We start from the raw sequence: 25,318 nt of genomic DNA, 5'->3' as shown, positions 1-25,318 counted from the left end.
AAGATAAGTTTATTACCCAGGCTGGCACACAAATCCACAAGGTGTTCTCGGTCCATCCATTCCCACGGTCGGGGTGTGTGTGTGTGGCGAACGAACGAAAAGTGTGATCGCGAAGAGGATTTCATTCGCCGGTAGTGATTTAGACAGTGTGTGGCGAAAGGGTTGAATGAAGTGAAAAGCATCTTAATGTTGGAATTACAACGTCGGTCGTGTATTAATTAGTGGTTGCACCGGGCATGGTAACTGGTATTGGGATGGCTTCCTTGATTGAACCAGACAACTCGTGGCTGTAATAATCCGTGATTGGATTGCGTTCGATGCAAAAATTTCTGCTTCTGCTTCCTCGATCGCCTCACGCTTCGTGCGGTGAATTCGGTGGCAGAGAACTGTGAATGAATCGGGCCAGATGGATCGAGGTCAAACTACATCGCTACCGGACGATCGTCTCAATAGCCGCGTCTGGCTTCAAGAGGGATTAGGGGATCAATCTGGTGCGAACGGCGGGAGTGAAAGGAATTGGCTGGAGTTTAAACAAAAATAAAAACCACGTGCGAATTTTCCTGATCGATCCGACCGTTAGGGAATGATTGAATGGGAATGGCTACATTACAAGACCTTTTGATTGATCGTTCCGGTGTGACCTCGAAAACACGCTCACTACAATCCCCGAAAATCCGCGTGCTGACCGCCGTCAAAGTGTTGCAAAAATTACAGCCTCCAATCGGTTTCGGTTTTGTTATGTAAAACAGATGATTCTGCGAAGAGGCCTCCTCTTCGCTGCGCTACTCACACTTTCGCACGCACGTATACACACACACACTGTCACGGTGATACAGTTTGGCACGGCCTAGACGACGGCAGACTGTGTCGGTTGCACAGGTTTCCGCGTCCGCGGCCAACACTTTTGCGCGAGTGAAAAAAAAAGTGGCCTAGCAAAAATAGAGAGGCCTACAGTTTTCGCGCAAAATTCACTTTTTCGCGCGATCTGCGCGCTCGAGACGAGATCGACAGACCGCGGCGGACGGAGTACGCGCACGCCCGAGCTGGCTTGGCTCATTAAAAACCGATTGGATATATTTTCGAAATTAGTGTCGGTTCGGTTGCGGTTTCCGCCGGCTTCTTTGCCGGCCACCACCATGCTTTTTAAAGCATTGCTTGTCGGACTCGGACTCGCGCTGATGGGACGGAAACCGGGGGCTTGGGGAACCTACAGGTCTTTTGTCTATCGTAGGCAAACATTGTACGAAGGAACCGCGATGGATCCAAATGCTGTTGCATTTTATTAATTGGGGTAGGGGTCACACCAGGCGCTGGCGCTGCAATATTTGGCCACAATTATATAAAAACCCCCAAACAAGATCTTATCACTTATCGGAGGGGTGTGGGTGGGTTTTTTTTCTTCGCTTCTTTTAGGGGCGCATGGTGGGATTGTTGCGATTGGGGGTGACTGTTTTTGCTAGCTCTTCTTGTTTTTTTTTTTGGCGTGCAAATAATCAACGGATTCGGCACAATCATCATGGTGCAAATCGGGAAACCCTTATCGACTCACGTGATTTCGGTTCGAGCAACGGAAAGCGATGTGACTGTGATGAAATTTGTGAGTGCAATAAGTGAGAAAAAAGTTCCTGTAAAAAGTACCAATAGTGATCAGTGATCTGCATCCTTTCTTACAGATAGTGCATACAATAATTATCGAATTTTAAAACGAATCAATAAGTGTACGAAACTAAGTGTTACGGTGAGGTGAAGGGCAATTATTGTACAGAAAAAAAGGGTGCTTAAGTGTGTTGTACAAGCAAAAATTTAAATTAAAGTCCCACACGAGTTGTTCAGTTGAAACAAAACAAGAAAAAACGAAGTGCACCACCAAAAACAGCGGGGTTGAACCGGTCATATGATTGCCCCGTGCAATCGGCGTTATCTCGACTACGACGGAACGAGCAGAACGAGCGAATCAAAGGTAAAATGTGACTGGAAACGTGATGTTTGTCCCCGGCGACTGCTCATTGCAGTGCAATTCGGTGTTAAAGGCAATTTAACCTGCAATTAAAATACAATAATACTATCGAGAGAAGAAACAAACCAACCCTCCAATTCACGTGTTGCCATGGTGATCTTTTGCGAAAGTGTGAGATCACCTCTCAACCATCACGCATATCTTCGCGCTTAAGGGCGTGAAATGGGCCACCATTTTTTTTTTTCGCATGACGACTAATTTTAACACGCACCCCAGAACCCACCGACCAAGGGAAGATGCATCACTGCACTGGAGCGTTTAATGCAATTGAGCTCGCTTCCCCGCGCCAAACGGGATTATTAAGCCATAAGGCGAGTCAGCAGGAACGGGTCGGCGTGCGCGTGACATGCGTTGCCGGGCTGAGGTCACACACAAATTCTACATGTCGACAAAAGTTGTTTGGCAGATTGCTCCCTCGGTTCCTTCTCCAGTTCACTGTCCAGGAGAGACTTGGTTTGTTTTCTTTTGTTCGCCGTCTTGGCCATTTTTCTTCCAGTTCTCCGCAACTCCGGTAACTGATTTGAAGTTTGTTGTGTGCGAGCCAATACTTACCCGGTGGCGAGAGCGAACGGTTTTGCTGGTAAATGTACCCCTTTCTATGTTTAAGAAGCAAATGGACCACTCCTCAAGACGGCGCCCTCCGCTTTTTTTGTGGAGTTAGCCCACAGCTGGAAGGGGGACCATCTCGGGATGCGCAGGGCGCATCTTGCTCGACATGAAGACACTTTTACATTTCACTAGTGGCATGTTTTCCGCATCTTCATCTTAACGATGTTTCCGCTGCGTGTTTGGGACAAACATTCCTCCTTTTTTTTTTTGCTTCCTTTTTGCTCGCTCCAGAGACGTCCGGATGGCGTGCAGAGATGACAATGCCTGTGTACAGCGACCGGTGTCTATGTCCACTATCCTGGACACAGTTGAACACACGGCAAAAACATATCGCAACCAGCTTCAACTTATTTGCTGTGACAGCTTCCTGCTTCTTTTTACAGTTAGAGTGCAGATTTTTTGGCCAAAAAAGGAGGATGCATTTGAGTGTGGTTTAATAGAATATTGCTGAGAGTGAAAGTTTTTTTTTGTTTGGAGCAGTTCCATGATTCAATAAACAGTTAAAGTGTATAAGCAATTTTTATCCTGCAAGAAATAAACCCCCTTAAGAATTCTCTCGGAGTCCTCCCAATCCCAATTCGCAGTAGTTTTGGTTGACATCATTCTGTCAAAATTATTACTCGCAGCTCATTGCTCCGCCAATGCTTCGTCTGCTGGCAGCAGGCCCCAGGCTCGTAGGCAAGAGAATCGCTTGAAGCCGACCGTACACACCGTTTGCAACAATTATGCAACCGAGCGAGCGAGAGTTGGCTTGGCACGGTGCGGAAACCACACCGTTAGAGATTGTGAGGATCATTTGACAAAAATTTAAATGTCAATTACGCTTGCCGAACGTGGATCGTGGAGAGGCGATCTTTCTTCGGCTTTAATCCGCATCCGGTGAATGGTGTTCTGCTCCTTAATTAACCTTTAACCCGTTATCTTGAATCCAAAAATAAATCTATAAGGCAAAAATACATAAACACCTAGTCAATTAACGCCCAGTCGGTTCGAACAGTTACTACTTTCCCCCATTGAGCCCCAGAGCAGATCAGTCTGTTCGCAGTGCGGAATTTGTTTCACTTACCTCGCTTAGGAATGTGTTGAGTGGTGAGTCGTCTTCAAGCCAGCCCTTTTGTGTTCGCATGCTGTGCGAACATCGTCTCGATTATTTCGACAAACAAGTGTTGTAGGTGACGCAGATCGCTAGAAGAGAGCGAAAGAGAAAAACAAACCCAATTTAAGTCGTAGACGTTGAGACGGGACCATTTTTTATTTACTTAAGGAAACACATCTAAAGTCTGTGAATTCTATTCGGAAATGGTCTATAAACACACTGAGAGAGAGAGCGAAATCTCATCATTTGAATCTCACGCACGAGTTTCCATCCGTCTGTCACACGATGATGGATCGTCATCCCTTGCAGGTGGTGGCTTTGACAATCAGGCGGGCCCCAGAACTGGAGCGACTGTGTAGCCATAGGTCCCATATCTTCTGGAACGGTCGATAAAGGGTGGCAGCGTGGAGAAGGGACCAACGGAGGGCCACACACACACACACCGGTTGACAAGAGCACAAGCGTGATAACGATAACGCAGGCAGTGAGGTGTTGTGTGTTGGTAAGTGCACGCGCAAATTTTCGAGTGACATTCCGCGGGCGGACCACGCGTTACCCGGCGCGATAAATGAAAATGTATCTTTATGTGCCAATGACCTCTCCCATATCGCTCGCTCTCTCACTCGCGCCAGTAGCGAGCGCGTCTTGCTGCAACCCTTGATCGCGCGTGATCATGCACACTGAGCCGTACGCCCGACATTAAATTGGGATCCCTTCTTGATCGAATCCTTATTCCCACTGTGTGTGTGCGATCGGTACGTCATGCACTTAATTATCGCCACGGACAGCGCCACCATTACCGCGGATGGCAATGAAAATGGCGATCTTCGCCACTTATCTACATCGGGCCGCAGGTAGATTACGATCGCGCGGGTGATTAATTTAAATTGTAGCTCGTTCGAAGCGTGCTTCTGCTGCTTCTGTCTGCTCTGTTTGGCGCTGAACAATATGTGTTCGGTGTATTATTTCGAGAAAGTAAGGCTGCCAAATCGCCAAGCAGCCGAGGGTGAAAGTATAAGCCCCTGACAGTTGAGTTTCGGACTGATGTGTTTGAATTTGAAGTGAGCAAATTTTTTTCATCGGCCTATTTGTTTACTTATGTTTGCTTAACACCTACGTGATGAGGTAAAAGATGAGGATCAACCGGTTCGAATATCTCAGCCTCCTAACCTTCATCAAACTCGATCGCGATTGTAAAATGTCGTTAAATTTTTACGGGCGAAACAGTTATGAGCTATCGCTGTAATCGTTTGTAAAGATCAGTTTTTATCAGCGGGATGTTCGGAGATCGATAAAATTTTAATCAATTTTCCTGCCGCTGTGTTTTGCATATTAAATTTGTGTTTCTTCACACTTTCCACGCTTTGCTATTTGCGTGTAAAGAAATATGTTTTTAAAACCGTTTACTAAGTCCTACCCTCCCCCTCCCCCCCCTCTCTCTCTCTCTCTCTCTCTCTCTCTCTGGTTGGTCCTGGTCCTGCCAGCCGTGAAAACACACCCCGGATGCTCTGCAAAATCTAAAGCATCCAGCAAACGGCCGTCGATTGGTCCAACCGGGCGACCTACCGATACCCCATTTCTCCAAATAAATTCGTGGAATTCCCGGTCGCTGGTCGGTTTTGGGAAGAAAATATGCAGATTACCCTCCCGGTCTGGGCTCTCCATTAGCATAGTTTATTTGATTTTGTGCCACCAATAGCCAAACCTCCTGCCGACGCACTAGTTCAATGATCTCCTGTCTCTCTCTCTCTCTCTCTCTCTCTGTCTCTCGTTTTTCTTTCAGGGCTTTGCGAGTTTGGTGAGCAACGAACAACAATAGCGGTACCGCCGAGCAGTATAAGCTCACCGGATTAGCGAAACGGATGCTGGCGGTGCGTACGCTGGCGTGCTATGGCCCGTAGGATTGGGTCCAACCGAAACCATTCACGCCCGCTACGGTACGGTGTCCGGGGGCGAAGGTGGACGGTGGCAGACCGGCGTGTACGACAACATTCCGTGCATTGGTGCGTTCCTGCGGGTCCGTGAAGGCCGCCGCCCGAAGGATGATGGGACGCGATCTGTCGGCGCACGGGACGTTTCTAGTGTGCGGCAGCAAGTGCAACTCGCAGGTGCAGCTACCAGAGCTCGGCCCCAGTTTGGCCAGTTCTTCGCCGAACCGGCCCCGCCAGAGTGTAACGGTGCAAGTGTTGAAGTGAGTGCGGTCGGTGCTTCCCTTGATCCTTACGTTTCTTAGTGATTGTGTGTGTGTGATTGTGTGCGTGTGTGCGTGTGAGGCCGCGAGGCGTATCTATGTGAGTGTGTGCAGGTGCCCGTGGACGTCGCTCCACGAGAGGCCGGTGAAGGTTCATGCTCCTTGGCAGGATTCGTCGGAGGGCCCTGGCCCTGCTGGGCGCCCTCCTGCTGGTGATCCTCGTCTGGCCTCCCTGCTGCGCCACCATGCCCAAACCGTTGCCGACGGTTCCGCCCCGTGCACCCTGGGACATTGTGCCACCGGCCCGTCCACATCCAGCCGCCGCCGTCCTACCGGTACCGCTGCAACCGTGGACGACCGGGGAGGGTACGATCGCCCCCAAACGGCACCACGTCCCAATCGGGCTGGGCAGTGCACGGCAACAGGAAGGGCAGCAGCAGCAGCAGCAGCAGGAGCAGGAACCGGCGGAATCGGAGAGCCGGAAGAGCCGGCGTGTCAGTGAGTTTTACCGTCTGGTGCGTGCCCTCAGCCCGATCGCCCAACCACGATCACCAACACTAGAACCGAGCGCACGAACACAGAGTGAAGTGAGTGCAGCGGTGCAGTTAAATTTACCGTCGCGCGAAAATAGCGCCGACGCGCGTGATTATTTAATAGAACCGATCGATAAAAATAAATCCCAATCGGCGCAAACGGTACGCGACCGGCCGCAGGATACCGTGCCGGGCCGTGTTCACGCCAGGTTCGATGACACGGATCCATCCGGCGATGCACTGTCGCGAAGTAGACGCGAGGCACTGCCCGGCAATCAGCATCACCGCCACCAGCATCAACTTCCCGGCCAACCGCTCAATGGTACGGTGGGTGTGTGGCATGGGCGGCGTGGTGGTGGTGGCGGCCGACATCATCATCAACAGCAGCAACAGCAACAACACCGGAACAATGAATCGAATCTCGAGCGGAACGAACGTTCCGCCAACCTGTCGCACATCACCGGTGCAACGCGCAAGATCCAGCTGTTCATCAAGAACCGCTACATCCAGCTGCTGCCCGACGGAACCGTCAACGGCACGTACGACGATCTCAGCGACTACAGTGAGTATCCTTGTTTTTTTGTTGTTGGCAATGTAGGACACACACAAAATCTTGGTTTGAATATCTTGAGGTTTTGCATAGACAAATAAGACAGCCCCCGGCTGATCGTGTGATCGTGCGCTAATTTAAAGCCGACTCTTATCTGACCTTCTTAAGGCCGCCCAAGAGCACAATGGGGGTTTGATTCCAGTGTTGGGACAAGATGAAGGTTAGCTTTAACGTAGATGATCAAGCTACGATCATTTTTTGTTGAAGTTTTGCCCAATTCGAAACATCTGCTTCGTCCACTATCCACCGGCAAGATATTCGATACTACCGAATTAAAAAGACGAACCCGAAGCTTTCCCGCCAATCAACAGCCACGCAAACCTTTTTGTCTGCCAACAGGTTCCATTTCGCCTTTTTGCTCTCCCGCGTGATCGTAGGATCCCCGGGATTGAGGTTGTTTTGCTAAAATATTTTCATATTTTGCCAATAAATCGGCCGACTCCATGAATGGAAATGATAGATTAGCGAGTTCCGTTAGATGGGTCGCTTCGTGGGGAAAATTCAACGTACGGCGACGAGGCAGATAAATAATTAGCTTGAAGCATTTCTGATCTCTTAATTAAATTCGCAATTTCTGGATGATAGTGGAAATCCTGATGAACTGAGCCGGGCAAATATCTTGCCGCATCGCTTGCAGGGAAAGGTATCATCAATCTCTGGTGTTGATCATGTTAAGTGACACCGATGCAGAATGGGAATCAATTATCCAATCATCAACATTTCGAGGGATGATCCGTCCGTCTCTGTGTTTTGCCTGCTAGCTATTATAGCTGTCAGGAGAATTGGGACTTTTATTTGCCATTCACCCTAATCGGCTTCTGCGAAGCTCATTAAGGGGGGATTCGTGTTTGGATCCCGGCAGAGTTGGGGATCGGCAATCGTGAGCTTCTGTCAGATGAGATGTAGGTAAGAAATGACACATCAGCAAGCTGCTGATGCTTCCAAGGAGTCCGTATTGTGAGGCTTGTCATTTTGGTTGTAGCTCTTCCGGACAGTAGGCACCCGGGGTAGGATGTACTAGCCAAGTAGAATTATCCACTAGACATCACTCCCTGAAACCTGGAACGATCGTTGTGATGGCTGATCCCAGGAATTTCTCGCGTACAGCCCCCAAAACCGTTGAACTCTGCCCATAGCATAACCGGGAGTGGGTAGTGGCCGCTGGGAAGTTGTTAATTTCTACACCCTTGCTAACTGTGACTGATTTTCACCTGGCTGTGAAATGGGGTTACAGGCGTGAACTATCATGAAAGGCGCGCTTTCAATACCAAAGCATTTATGTTCTCCGGCGCAGCTGCTATGTATCGTCGGTTTTGAAGGTATAGCTCAATGGTCTGTTTTTTCCTCCCTCTCTCTTCCTTCTAAATCGTCGCATTATGTGCGTGGTTTTGTTTCGTCTAACGGTGCCGTATTGTACGCCATCCCGAGCTACCGATTTAATTATTTACAAACGCTACACGCCACCGTATCTGTGTAAATGAATCGCACAAACAAAGCAATCGCAACGGATCGACGATCGGCAACGATCGATTGCGTTTCGGGGGTATGTGAATTAAATCAGCCCAAATGTCGATCGAGCTGATGAGCGATTGACGTGTTTGCATACTCATTAGCAAAAACTGGAACATCAATAAAATCTCGACCAGGAACCTGGATGGGATAGGTTGGCTGGGCGGCCGAGAAGCTTGGGTCGTCTGGATGAAGGTGTGGCTTGATGATGCTTCAATGTGACGTCTGGTGAAGAAAGGCGCCATTTTCGTTAGCACTTTTTACTGAGCTTTTGTTGTTGAAATGACGATCAAGTGGAGAATCAAAATAACTCTTACGTGGCGACTTACGAGGATTGTTCTTTTGCCCGTTGATTTATGATCAACGACGATCGACGTTATCAATTAGGCAATTCCAATGCCCACCGGTTTGATTCCCGCGGTTTTGCTTACTCCACAACTTTTATTGCCTCCAAAGACAGTCAGCACGCTATGAATTCCACCAGAACGTTCTCCCCGGGGCTTGAGTGAATGGTTGTAAAACTGTTTGGCCTTGGATTCGGCGCAACAAATCATATCGGAGAACCGTACCATGATTTATGGGTTCCGTCGTGTCGTTCGAGAACTTCTTCCCAAAGCATCGCGTAGAATCTGTTTAGTTTTCCCGGAAACTTTCACTAAAACCACACAGACCTTGCCGGACCTTGAGCACCTGAAGAATCCCGGACCCTACAAGTTGTTTCAAGATTACGCGGCATGAGAGTTCCCTACCAGACGCACCTTAACGGCTGCGGAACCTGTTGAACTCAGTGTGATGTTTCATTTCTTGGGGAGATCGTTTAGTGTTCCGGATTCCTGGGCTGCGTTTTGCAGTTATCGTTTCTACATCATCGAACCCGGAATAAATGGGGGAAACAACTCCCAAAAACACGCCAAATAACCTCAATAATTTGGCCCTTCGTCCGGAATCGATCGGCGAGGGAATGCATTTACCATGCGGTGAGGTTTATACCGTTGGAAGGTAGCCCCCCTGGTGGGCCTGTGGAGCTGTGTGGATTTCTCGTGTGACACGCGCCAGGAATGTCTGGGCACGAAACTCGTTTCCTTACACCAAAGGGTTGTTGCTTGGTGAGAAGAAAACTATTTCACACCCGTACCCCGGTTTCAACAGATTCAGCAGGGCTTGCACGATTGTACGATAAGAGTGTCCCGAAGGTGGGTTAACGCTTCTTGAGTGACTCGGTGACGGGTGAAGCATTAGTAGTACCCTTAGCCAACGAGAGATGGTGAGCAGATTATTGCATCCCGCTGTCAACGAAGTGGCGAATGAAGGGACTGCAACGCTCGCCTGAATGCTTGAGCGATGGAAGCAATTTCACGTTGATATCGCTCGTATCGCCGGCTGGTTGACTCGATAATTGATTGATGCCGGAAAGGTTAGAGCTTCGCTGCGGAAAAGAGCGGGCCAAGAAATGGAGAGCCCTGACATCTCTTGTCTGTGTCAAATTTGGAGATAGATTGGATAATGCTTTGGTTGAGTTGAAGTGAAAATCCCTAAAGAGCAATTTGATATTTTTTTCCCGACTTAGTAAGATTTGTTGACGCGATCATGCAGAAGTACTCCGAGAAACATCTTCCCGGGTTTTATTTTTTTCCAGCAAACGACAGACAAGAACAGCTGAGCTGCACAAAAGAACCAACACCGCAGCCAACCGTTATTTGTGTCAACGACCCGTTTTGGCAAGGAATTTAAAATATTTAAAACAAACTCCAGCTAGCATTAAGATAAAGCGAAAAACACTCAGAAGCGTTTGCTAAACAATGTTAATTGAGCGGCTCGTAAATTCTTCAACACTTTTTGTTGCGAAATTCCCACTGTCCCATTCCGTAGACGCATCCCGGTGACTGTGTTGTGGGGTTGGTATCTGAGCAGTTTTTGTTACTTTTGTTCGGTTTTCGCAACTCATTAGCCAAAATGGAGCCTTTTAGTTTGAACTTGAATTTTAATTTGATGATGAAAGCTTTTTCTATCGCTAATCTGGTAGCTAGAATCACCGAGAGTTCGGGTCTGATAGTCAAGATTCTATCCAACACGCATCGAACTCCTTAAGAGCATTCCCAATTCACATGTCATAGAAGAAAAGTAGAAGTTTGTCTGCTTTTCTTTAACAAAAAAAACCTCCCCGAACCACAAAGAACCTTTTTCCCCAGTTAAGTGTTCCTTTCACTGACGATGACATGCTGGTGCATACCGAAACCCGCTACAATGTAGTACGACGCAGCATAAATGAAACGCACACTACAAACGAGCCCAAAGGGATGCTTCCCCTCTAATGGAGTCACCAACTGATAGAATGCATTTGTTGCGTTCGCGCCTTTCTGGTTCACATCGATCAATCCGGCGTGAGCAGCGGCTCCACTTTCAAAGCATATGACACCGCGCTGAATGGGGCAGCCGGAATGCTTCACTCCACAACGCGCAACCACCGCTGCCCCATAACGCCCCATCTTGGCCGGTCTGTCCGGTATGTCTGCCCTGTCAATCCCGGGCTGGTGAGATCGCGACAGCATAATGCTTGCCGAACCGGGCCGAAGTGTGAATGACTGAATGTGTGGCACACCAACACCTCGATCGGGTGGGCGGGACAAAAAAAGAGCTCCGCCGTTGTGCGAAATGCACAAATATCTACGCAAAAAAATGGTGCGGTAGGTCAGTTGCTGCATCGCTGCATCACGCCCGGGGTGCATAAGCGGACGCACACGCACGCTCCGCCTGCGTCTGCTACTGTTCTGCTCTGTGTGCTTATTTTTCACACTTCCCAAACACACACGCACACACACTCACAGTCACGGCTTTTCCCGGCTGTCCACTGTGCTCTCCCACCAAAAAAAAAACAACCCCCTGGAGCTTCATGGGGGTGAACTTCCGATCGTCAAACGGTTGCAAATTTCAAGTCAAGCCGGTAAGGGGCTGTGTTTGTTTGGGTTTCCCTGTCCGCCAGTGACGAACCCAGCACGCTACCCATCCGTCGGGCTGTTTGTTCTACAAATAGAGTGGATTCGTCCTCGTCGATGAGACGCAAAGTATGCTTTTCCTATTTACGTGACCGGCTGGCTACGTCAGGATGCAGACGTCGGTTTTTTTCCGCGCGCGGATGAGATGGATCAAGAAACTGTGTGAGAAACTGCTGCGGAGCGTATAATGATGATGCGTTTAATTTGCAATGAGGGCGGCTCGGGAAGATTGAAGATGGAATTGAAGAGGAGCTCAATCAAGCTATTAATGGCCGTCGGTTGGTCGCGTCAGGTTTCACGGGCAAGCGATCTTACGAGCGGTAAACAATCACTCAATTTCTGAAACACTGAATCTAGTAGCCACACTGTCGCCGGTCGTCGCTATGGAAAGGGGGCTGGAATTTATTGAAGTGAGAATACATGCAGATTTTACTTTTAAATGTCCCGATTGGGGTACAGCAAACGATCTGCTTTACCCTAAATTAAAATTAATCAGCCATCCAGTTGCTAACCAAGGAACACGTGATATCAAGCGTCTCGTCCAAACTGTGGTCCTCAGTAGCTCCACTGCTAGACACCAATCACCAATGATGACCGCGTCTTCATCGTGACAACTTTATCCCGTCTTCTTGAGTACCCTTCCGGTCGGTATCACTTCCAGCGCCCTCTTTCTCTCTGCCTCTCCACCTCGTCTCTTGCACCCCGCGAACGATGCTGATTTATGACTTCCGCATAATTTACTAATATAGAGAATCTGGGCAGCACCGATCGATGACACACATTACCCGTGTCTGGGCCGGTTGCCGCGTGCGATTGTTTAGGTAAATTGTGCGTACCGATATGAACAGTTGACCGGTCAGCCCGAGGGTGTCGGGTGCGGTTGGCAACAGCTCGACGCACTGCTACTCGTGCGGTCAATGTCCTCTTGCTCACTTGCTGTGCCGAATAGGTTTTCGGCCATTGTTCGGCTAGTGTTGGTGTGTCTAGGCGTGCTTGGGGTGTATGCTGACTTTCTTACGCTAGTGTCCGAATAGCTTAGGGTGGTCATGCAAATTCGGTGGTTTGGTGGGGTCAGAGTTCAGTAGGTTAGCTGAAGAGCATTGGTCTAATATGGTCTCCCTGCGTCTAATGGTCGGCTACATTATGCAAAACAAATCGGATCGTAAGGTTTGAAGCTGTTGGACTTGTGAACGTGTGATTAACGTTAAAATTCGGTTTGTAGCAGAACACAGTAATTACAATTTTATTGTTTGTTTGTATTTTCTTATTATATTATGGATTTTTGAATGCCTGCAATATGGAAATACTTAAAGAGTCTTTAGAGAAGTGTTACCTTTTATAAAAGCGTACCCAATTCTTCCCATATCGCAGAGGATCACAAATCAATACCAAATCAGCGTCATAAAAGCATCCCTTTAACATCTACCACATTTGGAGCAAAAAAATCAATAAAAACCTGAATTTATTAGAAATCGAACACTGCCGGCCGCCGTTACATTACTAGGCCACCGGGAGCCACACGCCGATCGTGCAGCGTTAGCTTTCTCATCTCGTTCCTAATTATGCGAATTGCCCCACGGGTGGTACTACGTTTTGGGTAATGCGATCCTCCAGACCATCAACAACGGCAGCCGCCGGTTGACTAATGGAATGTTTCAACGCTCCACACCCAAAGCTGCTCAGCATAGAGCAAGTGCGTCCGGCTACTGGTGGCATTATGAGGCCAGGTTTACAAGGACAAACACAACTGGAACCGAATTCCTTCGCCCGGTCGTGAAAGAGTTGCATTTCCTTGAAGAAATTGTGTATGACGTTTACTAATAGAGTTCGATTGATTTACGATCGTGTAGTGTATCGAGCCAAAAAAAGCACCAACCTGATTGAGGTGACCATTGAACGGGGAATGCTTTACAGCTCGTAAAATTTGTGGCTCGGTCCGTACCGATCACGACTGGTTGACCGTAATCCGTGTATCCCTTATTAGCGATCAGCTTTCCTATCGCTCGCACTCATTTGCCACCCGTTTGAGGTGCACGATTGAGATAGCTTCAGGTTCGTAGAAGAAATCTTAGGGCTCGATTTCTGTCCATTGCGTCTGCAATGTAACTGCCGACCAACGGAGCCTCCATTGGGAGTGGAAGGTGATAATAGTTCTCTCGCTCCGCTTCAGAAGCGGGGAAAATGGTAAACCCGAGTGAAACCATATCCCAATCTAATCCGGGCAAGATAATACAGAACCTGTCAAATACCGTACCAGGCGTACGCATCGGTAAGTTGACACTCTCGCTTGGTTTGTGAAGTGTCAATGGAGGTGAAGAGTTCTGCTTGATTCTTGAACAAAAGACCCATTTGTTAGCAGCCGATCCCCACCCAAGTCGTGCGTTATTGTAGGAGGAGTCTGGGAAGCAAGGTTTCTGTTTTCGGGAGGTTATTAAGTGGGGTCAGCGTTGGAGATGTTTGCGTGTGGTCTAGGGAGTGAGTGAGGGATGCTGCATCTGCATAATGTGTAGGGTATTAGAGCTTTGCTCTCTTCGAAAGAGGGTTTATAGTGGTGAAACTTCATCTTGAACGCATCTTGCAATTGGGGGAATGAGCTTACACCGGAGAAAGTGTTTGCTAATAGTGTTTGCAATATAGTTTCCTGGTGGGCAATATATCACGCACAGCGGTGAAGGTTCTCAGGCTCATGCATTAGGATGAGATCCAATAATCCGGATAAAATATACGAATTTGAGGTTGAATGCCACACCATGCCTGTGATGGAAAACATTTGCGTAAGTTCAAATCGAAGGGATAAATTTAAAATCAATTCCAACGCATTGGCCGTGACTCCATCATCGACGAATATGAAAGACTGCAGCGCGAAGCGACACAAAGCAAAACGCCACACGCCAAACACCGTATCCCAACTATTTTCAACTCACTGCACAACAGCTGAAACCTGATGGTTCCGAAACCTGTCCCCTTCGTGCTTCGTGCTGCTCATTATGATCCTTCATTACCGAACCAACGGCCAAACGGACGGCACACGGATCGAAAAAACATAAATAAACATGCGCGCGGGAACGCATTCGGGGGTCGAATAAGGGGGCAAAGCTGTCCAAATGCATTCATTCACAAGGCTCCGGAAGACCGAAAGGCTTGTGCTGCAGATGATGTTGATGGAGCAGAGTGTATCGGGCGCTTGCCGATACGGACAGCTGACCGGCGGGGAAACTCTGTAGGGAAAATGCGCGGAACAAAGTAGCTACCGAGGCTGGAAAGTGAAACCCGTTCGTGGGCCGTTTTTTTTTGTTGCTTGCTGCGATCATAACCAACAACCGACCGGGAGATGGTCGAATCGATTGAGGATCGATTTAAATTCCTGCTCCTGCTACAAAACCGGCCTGACGCGTGAACGGATATCACGGCTCGACTCGACGGTTATCAAATCGATCGAATCTGTTCGTATGTCCAGAACGGCGAACCGTCTGCAGTGCATTCGAAAAATCGATTATTGAGATGCTTGCACGAATGTTTGAGACTCTTCATCGCCCTCGGCAGCGGAGCACTTTATTTGCATACACTTTCTTTAACCGGTCGTACGATCTCATTCTTCGGAAGCTGCAACCGTTGGGTGGACGTGATCCTTGCCCGCGACAACTTGTCTTGAAGTCTTTAAGCTCCTGGTTGCATTTTAATTTCGTTTTGTGATTCTGATTTCTCCTTCCGTACGGTCGTTTGATGACAGCAGGTCGGTAAACTCGAGGCTACCGGGCACGCCCCACCAAGCGCTAGTAATGGAGCAATTGAGATAACGCAAAGATATCGCTCAATAATCGTTTGCGGATCGAATGGGGCCGGGCCTAGGGTGCTGGTCGGTTCGCCGGCCCGATTAGTCAAGATACGGCAGCGGATTATCACGCGTTGAAAATTCCCTTCGCCCTCACGAGGAACCAAACAGTTGACAAACATGTAGCTCGTACAAAGCAGAAAAGTGCCGCCTGAGTAATCCCCGGTATCAACTGAATGCGAAAAGAAAAACATTCAGACGGGCAAAGCAGTGCATCTTAAAATTCGTAAACAAATGCGCTCTTTGTCGGTGAAACTGCAACATTGTTGCAGCCGGAAGCTCCGTAGCCTCTTCGGTGCAGCAGAACACCCTCGTGCGCGACTCATACAGGCAAGGCACATTTTAAAAAGCAACCTTGCACCATTAGCGCTCATTAGTCGAGTCGAATAATGTGCGTGCATTGCGTTGTGTCCTAATTGGTACGGCGGGAGAATACGCGTGCCCAGGGACAACGCAGTCCATAAAATAGAACCCGATTCTGCGTCCGGTGATGGTCACCCTGATATTGTACGTTATTCATCAGCGATCCATCTGAATGGTTATTAATTATTCCGATACAGTTAATTTCCTGCCGCGCGCGTCCATATTTGGGTCCTCCAGTGGGAACTTACCCGGTTCTGACGAACGCACGATCGTGTACAGTTTTAATTGCTCGCCGCTTAAACTCGATTGTCACGCGTAAAATCAATAACTAATTTGACAGATATTGATCGCTAGCGTCGAGGGGAACGGAAAGATCGTCCCATCGCGCCATCTGGTGGTTGGCCGAAGCTGGGCTGGGTCCGTATCCAAACTCTGGACGCCTTGCAGACCTTGGACGGGCACACAGAAGCAGCGAGTCGGATGATACGAGTGATGCTCATTTATTCACACATTCAACCGGTCCTCACTCATGCCTGACGAACACCCGAGCTTACCCGGTCTGCCCGATGCTTCATCTGCATAAAGTTACACTTCGTGAGATTAAACTTTGCACCTTTCGAAGCACACGAAACCTTTCCGGAACCGTTCTGGGAGTTGATCGGTGTTTGCGGTAACGCTCACCAAAGTCACACCTAATTACGGGTGTTCCAGCGAGGAAGAAGGAAGAGGGGAAGAAACTGCAGCAGTTGAGCGGCTCGAAGCTTCTGGTGCAAGTCTTCCGAATGGTCCAATGAAGTAGCCACACTGAAGACAAGGTGTAACTACTCTTTCTCTCTAATGTGACCTCTTCTGCGCGTTACAATGTTGCAAATGAAGTCTTCACCGTATGTTACTGCCGAACTGTCTACCCATAGCGCTAGCGGGCTGGCAAGATTCCTTCAGGATCTCCGGCAGCAAACGTACCCAAGCACTTGCCATAATGTAAGATTAGTATCATATTCTTTTTGAATTATTATTAGCCATGTTCCGCTGCAAGAGATCGTACTGCACTATGTTCCCAGTTTGGTGTGTGTGTTCCAACGGCAATGTCTGCATCGAGCAGCCGGTTTCCATCTCCGCACGAACGTCGCTTGCTGACGGACTCAAACCAGACAAAAACCGATCGAGGTTTCGTTTTCCATCAATGACACTGGGGTGTCGGTGGACGTGCAGTAGTTAACGGGAGGTGAAAAGAGAAATAATCATTATCGCACATTAACCTAGAATTATTGCTGCACGTGGTTGCTAATTACTGGGACTTTGTGTTTGGTCGATTCGTAGATTGGTGTGGATGATGCTGAAAGCTGATAGATGGAAGAGGTTTACATGGACTAAGAAGATTCCTGGACGTATTAAAAAATCCTCAAATGTGATTTCAACCATATTAAATGGATCTTTAATCAATCAACCCAGATATCAAGTCGCTTAAGGATGATCTTCAAAGTCCGGCTTCCAGCTTAATAACCCGCCCTATTTCTCCCCTGCACAAGCTCATTAGCAAATATTTGCTTGTTCACGGTCGATGATCGTTTATGATTTAAATATGGCGCATAAGATGTATGTTTAACAGCATGCCTCCCGCAGATACTTATCAGCCGACCGACAAAAGAGTCTGCGAATAGAAAACAAATCCATCCACGTACGGTCGTAAATTCGCGAAACGTGGATCGTGATGATCAGCGAAGAGAGGGCGCGAAAACAAGAGGAAGAAAGACTTATGGCAGCCATAATGTAGACACAAATTGATATCAGCTAGACAGCTATAATTCACTTTCATCGCACATCTCGCCTCCCCCCCCCCCCCCCCCCATCAATCGCATTCTCCTGTCCACTGATTTAGATGGACGACTGGGCAAATGGACGTTCCTGGTGACTGGGAATGATGATCGGAATCGCGACCGGTTTTTTCTCTCTCGACTGGACTGGGCAAAATCGCGCGCATTCTTGACGTGACGTAATCGGCGAAAGGATCTGCAGAAGCAATGTTTGCTTTTACCTTTCTTGCTCAGGAGGGGGAAGATTTTTGGTTGGCCTTCAGCTTACTCTACCAACGCGCGCCAATAGGCCGGGTGGAAGTCATTCACCCTGCATGTCCAAAGTTGCGGGTCGGAACTGGAACGATTAAACATTTTTATGGCTGTTTCAGATAAAAGTTTGAAATCCCACCTCAAATCCCGAAGGGGTTTTATCTGTAACGGTATTCCGGTTCCAATCATTGAATCGTTCCCATTCTCACCGTGTTTCGGTTTGTTGTTTTACAACCTGCGTAGCAACGTGAAGCGGTACGGCGACCACTCCAAAAAGCTCCCTGAAGGACACATTTAGTGCAGTTATGGAGGTATGTTGCGTTTCTGGGTAAAGTCTTGGACCACCAATGAAGGATTCTTGATTGAAAAAAGGTGGCAATAAAATGAGTTCGCTTTATAATTATGAAGTTAAAATGTTTTGACTATATACAATTTCCTGAAGTTAATTCCAGGACTTAGAACCTTAATTGCCACCAGTAAGCGATTCGACGCAAATATCAATCCCCACTTTAGCACATCGTTCTAGCACGGTCCTGGATCGATCGTTTCACTTTCCCGAAACGGGTATCGCACTCCATTAATAGCGTCAACCCACATCGCTTCACAGCTCATCGGGAAACCTCGTGCAAAATCTGGAGGATCAAAGTGAAACTTAATTATACGTTCCATTAACTTCTGCGGATGCGAGCAGTCATAATAGCAGCAACGATAATGACGACCGATGATGGGTTCGCTTTCCGAGAAGCGCATCCAGAAGTTCCGAGAGCACACCTTGTGTGTCAAGGGGGAAATAGAGGTGATCGGCGATATTCGGAAGCTGCAAGCTCGAGGGGAGAAATGCTAGAACAGGGACTCTCAAATTACCAGAACATGCGGAGGCACAATGCTACCTTGCCAAATTCGGCGTCATGCAACAGAGCATAACTACAAAAGAGCAGTGCACAACACCGGTAGTTGCAGTAACTTTAGACAAACAATTACAAAAACACACACACACACTAGTCCACCATGGGTGTCCATTTTCTGAGGTTTTCCGTATCGAAACTGCAGCTGATGCATCAGATCAGCTGCTGTTGGCGGTGGAATTGGGATTAGCGGGCTTAGGGTAGATTACGAGATGTCTGATAAGGGACGCAACCTCAGGATATCCTCAACTTTGGTTGGGATGTTTGAAAAATTGCCTGCAAAAACTTCGGCAACTTCGCATGGCACACTGGGATGAAAATTGAGACTTTTATTTGCTGCGACGTTATCTGTCAATCTGTAACATAAACGTCAATGTGGGCTGTTTCAAGGCCTACTCTATGCAGGACCTCATGCTGATCCTTCCCTGAGATTGCGGAGAGGTTGGTAGAATTTTGACCAGGAAATATCTGTAGGCTTCAGGGCAATTGCCATCTCAATGGCGCATATCTCAAAGTCCGTGTTTTTTTTTTCCTTTAGGTCAGACTTCTGTTCCGCAATCCACCCACCATATATCCGCATATATTTATATTTGTCTGGCAAATTTGTCATCTTTTTCTCGCGCCGCAAATAGCGATATCCCGGCAGAAAATCCCCTCGGACGAAGCGGTGGGATGCCTGTCAACGGGTCGTCAATCATGCGCTACATTCGGTGGCGCTGCTTCGCACTTTGCCTTCGCCTTTTTCCTGGTCTATAGACTGGTCACGCGGCATCACTTCCTGACCCCTTTCTCCAACCACCATCCTCCCTCCTCCCGCACAGAGTGAAAGCAAACACACACACGCGTATGGCGAGAAAAAAAACCGCAGTCCCAGTACAGACACTTACGAACGTACTTAGTTGGCTTGGTCGAGCGGCAACAGACACACGCGCGTGGTGACTGTTTTTCTTAGACGCATTCGGAAGATGCTTCGGTGCTGCGTGAAGTGATCATTTTTGTGTCACAATCTTCCCCACTGGTCATCGAACCCGAAGATGTCGGGGGTGCCATGGACATAGCACACAAGCGACAAGACGCAAATTCTTCCGATCTTTCGGTGGCGTAACGCGCGTGCAAGTGAACGGAAGGAAGCGCACGGCATCGATTGACTGTGGTGAGACTGTGTGGACAATATCTAATAGTGGACAGTCCTCCCCGGGACACTGCCGAAGACGCATTACACAATCGCATAAGTGCATCAATCGTGCTTATCGTGGCCGCAAGCAAAGTCTGCAACCAAGCCGAACGAATGGTAATCGGAAATCTATTGATTTCCTTTGTGGCCACTCGAAATTCCGTGACTTTCGCAGGGAATCAATTTGCGGTTTTGCTGGTGCGTAAAAATGGACCGCCAGCTCCTTTTGGGTGCATGCATGCGGCCATTTTTTTCCATCTCCCTTATTCGCCAGCGGAGGGGTTCGCAAGGTTCTCGTCTGTCATAGGCTCACCGATGGGTTTGCGTTTCTTTCGCCCTAAATTTTAGATGTATATCTAGATTTTGGCTAGGGGAGTGAAGAGACAGATGGATAGATGGTCTAACCACACAGATTACAGATTCTATGGCAGGAGGGCTCGTGTGTTGGCAAATTATCATATACTGAGCGATGTTTGTTGCGCATTGGACAGTGAGCTAGCCGGTAAGGTGCTGCGTTTAATGGACTCTCAATTGGATATGGTCCTTCCGCATAGCATCTTCAGAGCTTATAACAATTGGAAATAGGCCATTTTTTAAAGAGACATTTTAATTTAATAAAAGTGTGTAATAGTAATTTTACGCACTTCAGAATATTTTTTTAAGTGGCCGATCTTCACACGGCAGGACCGGGCATCAAATACAATCCAGACCGCCTTCCCATACGGAAGACTGGCCAAAATCAAGTCACAGGACGCCAGAAGGAAATGGAAGGATTTTTGTGGAACTTTTCGAAGTTACAGTGTCAAATGAGAAGAATAGGTCTAAATAAGAAGAATAATCTTTAATGCTACTTACCAATATTCTCTAACATACCAAAACAGATACATTGGATGACTAGCAAATATTTACTTTCCCGTCAATTCTAACATCTATAGACCAGAGAACAACATCTTCTCTAATCCAATCTGTTCGGCTTGTTTGCTCCAGGACAGGAGGTTAATACGGACAATTTGCATACGAATCTAAATACCTGTCCAGTTTCGTTTGCTGCTCCCTTAGGGCTTGCTACCATTCACATCGGTCACCCCGTTCACGACCAGCATCTCGGCGGGGGTGTGTGTAGACATAATTTTGGGGTATAACATCACAAATATCATTCATTATCACCTAAACGATCCACCCCGTTTTTGGAGCAGACGGTCGGGTTTTGATTGCACAGCAGGAAACCGTGGGATTCTCACATTTCCAGAATGTGTAAACGCACCCGGGTCCTCCCAAACGTCCCCCTTGACACTGATTTGGCGTGGCTTTCGAGAGCGGTCGTGGAGGGCGCTTCCGATCACTCCGAACCGCTATCATAATCCGTGGATCCGTGTTGGCCCTGCTTAAAAATTCATCGACCGATCGATTGGTTGGGCGCCCTGCAACACTATCGATATTACCTTTGCCTAAAGCTGATTCACGGTTCCGGGCTGAATGGCCATGAACGTACCGAACGGTGTCCGCTTCTGGTGACTTCTGCGCGATCACGACCCTGCACCGAAAGTGCATGTTAACCGATATCCGCCCATTGTGCCGGGCCATTAAAGCCTTTTTCAGGGCGACCCCAACAGGACTGCTCCCTCCTCCCAGGGGGGGATTTATCTTGCGAGTTAATTACCTATGTAAATTGGTCGATTAGCCAGCTCTAAAACCGTTACCGTTGGGGTCTCTCCTTTCGGGTGGGGAAGCCTTTAAAGGGAAGCAAAATCTGGAGCAGTCCCGTTCGTTTGTCGCTCTCGGCAGATGATTTTGGGGGGAAAGTCTTGGGGCGCCTTGCCTACAATAATATTCTTCGGCAGCTTAGGAACCGCTGGCCTTGTGTCAAAAGCATCGGTCACCGGTGACCACTGACACTGATATCGATGGTCCTCTCTCGATACACTTCACGCATCATTATCAACGAGACAGAATCCACCTTTTTATTGCCTGCCCAGATTATCGGCTATTTTCGGTACGAGCGCCGATCTTTACGACTCTTAAGAGCGGATTTTGGGGAAAGGAAACTAATCAAATCATGCACACGCTTGATGCTTTTCCCATTAGTCATAAAATCTTTATCAGTGATCGGTGGTGCCCTTCGACATGTGTTTGAATATATTCGTTTCACGTAGTTTGTTTTATCGACATAGGATTATTGGATGCTGCCGTTGGGTGTTTGCATGTTTAAAAAAATGAAGTGGTTTTATCACTTTTTTTTGTGGTTTTATCTGTAAAATTTTAAAACAAAATCAAACATATGTAAAGGTGAAAGAGACTCAACTTATAAAGCACCAAGAATTCAAACACCTTTTTTTTACTGGTTGATGCGTCATTCGTTTTGCTCGCTCAAATTAAGTTCAGTTGAGTTTTGTTTCTACGAATTACTCCCCTCCCCCCGGGCCCTTTTATGTGGGGTGGCGCGATCCGACCAGCATATATTAGCCCCAGGTAAACATTAAATGTTGTGACACATATTTTAATGCTTTATGGCCGTAATCTGGTCGCATTGTTTGCCGTTGCGTTGTAATTATTGCCGTCTGCGAAAGGGTCGCCCTTTTTAACGGCACCTGAGTGCTGGCTGAGTGCCACTCGAGCCCGCTTGTACTGCATTCATTTCAAACCCTTTTTTTTGTATGTGCTCGTGTGTGTGTTTGTGTGGGATGATAATTGAGAACATAGGTGGATTATCTGGCTCAGTCAATATTTAGCAACATAATCCGACGATAAGCGGCCCCGGGTGAAAGCGCAGTTTGCTTAAGCACATTGTTCTGGAATGTTGGCGTGTGTGTGGCTCGTGGGCGGTTTATGATGAACCAAGTGGAAATTTTAGACTATTAATAAATATAGTAGAGTTTAACTTGTTAACAAGAAAGTTTAATAAAATAATACTATATTTATCTCCACGAGGTCTGCCTTCATTCGCTATTGATTTTCATAAGTCCTTCACTCACTTTTATTTGTTTTATAATACTCTTGAACGAATCTTAGGCAAGTTATCGCACCCTGGTACAACAATAACATGTCGATACATAATATTTATTGGGTCACGCAATAAATCCTTCATCTTCGATAGGAACCACTCGCAAATCAGCTGGCTGATGCTGTTTTTTTGGCTCTCTCTCTCTCTCTTTCGAGCCAGACCAACCAACGAAAAACCAGTGAAAACCACGAAAACCACTTTGCCTTGTGCCTGTGCGCTTTGCTTCGTTTAATGGCGCGTAACGGTATTTTTGGTTAAAAATTTCAATTTTGCAACCGAAAAACCCCCCCGTGGTCCAGGATTATGCTGTACCGGGCGGCACCCGAACGGAAAGTGTTCTTTAACCTGTTTTGGTTAGCTCTTTGCTTTCTTTGCTTGTTTGTCTTGCCTCTCACCAGTATCGGTGTTGGATGTGTTTGATTAATCTTTTTGCTTTATGTTTTACACTTGTTTTTTAAGTTTTGTTAATTTTGAAGTATTGTGATCGTTTATCTAGATTTAATTAAGACTTTATGGAAAAATTCTTATAGCTATTTACAAATGGTGAAAATTAGAAAGTAAAGCCCACGAGCAACAGTTTAACTGAAAAGTTTATGCAAATCGAACATCGCACCCACTTGCAGCACGAACTGTCATTCCTCAACATTCGAACACGCTTTTCATGCGAAACCCATGCACTTATGTCCTTCGGCAATTGCTGGGCACGTAATCGTAGGCCCAAGAATTAAGCCGAGCGAGTTGTTTCGAAGAAAAGACGGGCTAAAAAACCGAAAAAAAAACCACGAAGAAATTTTGCCAATCACCGATGGGCTTCTTTTACCTTGGGGTTGGGCAGTCGCAGGTGCGCTCGCCGCCCTTCCAGAGCGGCAACTTCAATTGCAACCCCGTAGCGCATGTACTGACAGTTGTAAAATTTATGGCAGTCCGAAGAAAACGAACGGCCTGATGTTTCAGGCAAGCACCACAGAGTTTCTTTACATTATTTTATTTTCTATTTTTAAATCACTTAATGAATGAAAAAGTTTCATAATTTTAATCCCTTTCTACACATTATTCCATTTTTCGGATAATTTTTTGTAAAGTGACAGAAAATATTCCCTTGATTCCTTATTCCAAGTGCAATCCACTGTGGAGGATACTTGAGCACCTAACCCCCTATAAAAAAACCCCCCTTAATGCATTTATCATGTTATTGATTGCATAAAAAACATCCCTTTCAAACATTCTTTCCCCATCCACGCTAAGCAACCAAGCAACAACAAAAAAGTCACAAAATAAACACGCAACGAGAACGAGAATGGGGGTTCGAACATGTACAACACACGTGCAGCCGAGATTCTCCGTACATATTCGCATTAAAGCATTCCTGCCCAATCGAGCCCAACCACATGGTCGGAAAATTCCAACCGGCGCGACCAATTTCACTTATCACGATCATGAAATCTTGCTTTCAAGGGTAATCACGACCAATTACGCATCCTACCTCCCCCTGGGGGGGCCCAGACTTCAATGTGGCATTCATGTCGCTTTCAAAAAATGTAAGCGCCGTCTCTTAAAAAAAGTGAAATGAGTTATTTTTGGTAGTTGTTGCGACTTTTTTTTTCTTCAGCGTAGACCACTCTTGGCCACCAAATCTGTCCCCGAATCGGCGATCAGCTGCGCCAGCTAACCGGAACCCACCCGGGAGGGATGTTGACCGTGAATCGAGTACACGAGTTAAGGTTAAGGTTGCGGTCCTGTCCTAAGCCAATTGAATGCCAACATGATGGGCAGAATTTGTTTGCCAAAAAAACAAACAAGAAAAAAAAGCGAAAGAAGAGTCTGTGTAACAAAACTGGTTCCCCCCGCTGCCCGAAAGTTGGTTGGTAAATTGGCTAAATTGGTCAAGTGCGCCTGATACGCTTGGGGCACTCCGATCGGACCGAGCTCGGCAGATGTATCCTCTTTATCGTGTTTGCATATTTTCACGATCTCGTTTCGATATTGTCGCCTAAGGTGATGGACGCATCTTCATACTTATCCTCGTCCATCATGCGAAGGTGCTTTGCACGTCATCAAAGATGACCAACCTCGTCAAACTTCGCCCAAGTAATGTCCAAAATAGGACCGTATTGGGATATTTCGCCTCCCATCAACCGATCGATCACATCTCATACTTTCTTCCTGCGGAGATCGATCGAGGAAGCGCATAATAAGCGCTTACCGAGTAGCTCTGTTTGCGTACGCGCATGGGATAATAAGGGTGAAAAATACACAACGCGCACAATGATATGCAATTACCAAAATTACTCCTTGCTCACTTCATTCGGATAGATCAATCGGTGCCAGTAAGTGGAAAATAATACTTTAAAAAACAAATGCTCCACACGCGATATTCCGTTAGCTGGGGCTCCAATATTAAATCATGTAAATAATAAAA

At 47.3% G+C, this 25,318-nt stretch overlaps 1 protein-coding gene across 5 annotated transcripts in view; it reads left to right on the top strand.

Moving 5' to 3' along the window:
* Positions 1–1,822: 1,822 nt before the first annotated feature.
* The window catches only part of LOC118502983, a 50,798-nt gene continuing 27,302 nt past the window's right edge, over positions 1,823–25,318 (top strand). For all 5 annotated transcript variants that reach the window (XR_004905102.1, XR_004905103.1, XR_004905104.1 and 2 more), the window contains exons 1-2: positions 1,823–1,960; positions 5,506–7,008. Coding sequence is in view for 2 of the 5 variants with exons in the window: in XM_036035766.1 (XP_035891659.1) it covers positions 6,069–7,008 (940 nt within the window). In the remaining 3 variants the exon portion in view is untranslated. The remainder of the gene's footprint in view (positions 1,961–5,505; positions 7,009–25,318) is intronic.

This window comes from Anopheles stephensi, chromosome 2, assembly GCF_013141755.1.
Source record: "Anopheles stephensi strain Indian chromosome 2, UCI_ANSTEP_V1.0, whole genome shotgun sequence".
In the NCBI taxonomy this organism is placed as follows: Eukaryota; Metazoa; Arthropoda; class Insecta; order Diptera; family Culicidae; genus Anopheles; species Anopheles stephensi.
Note: the sequence above shows the minus strand (reverse complement) of the source record. Positions and strands in the feature narration are given on the sequence as shown.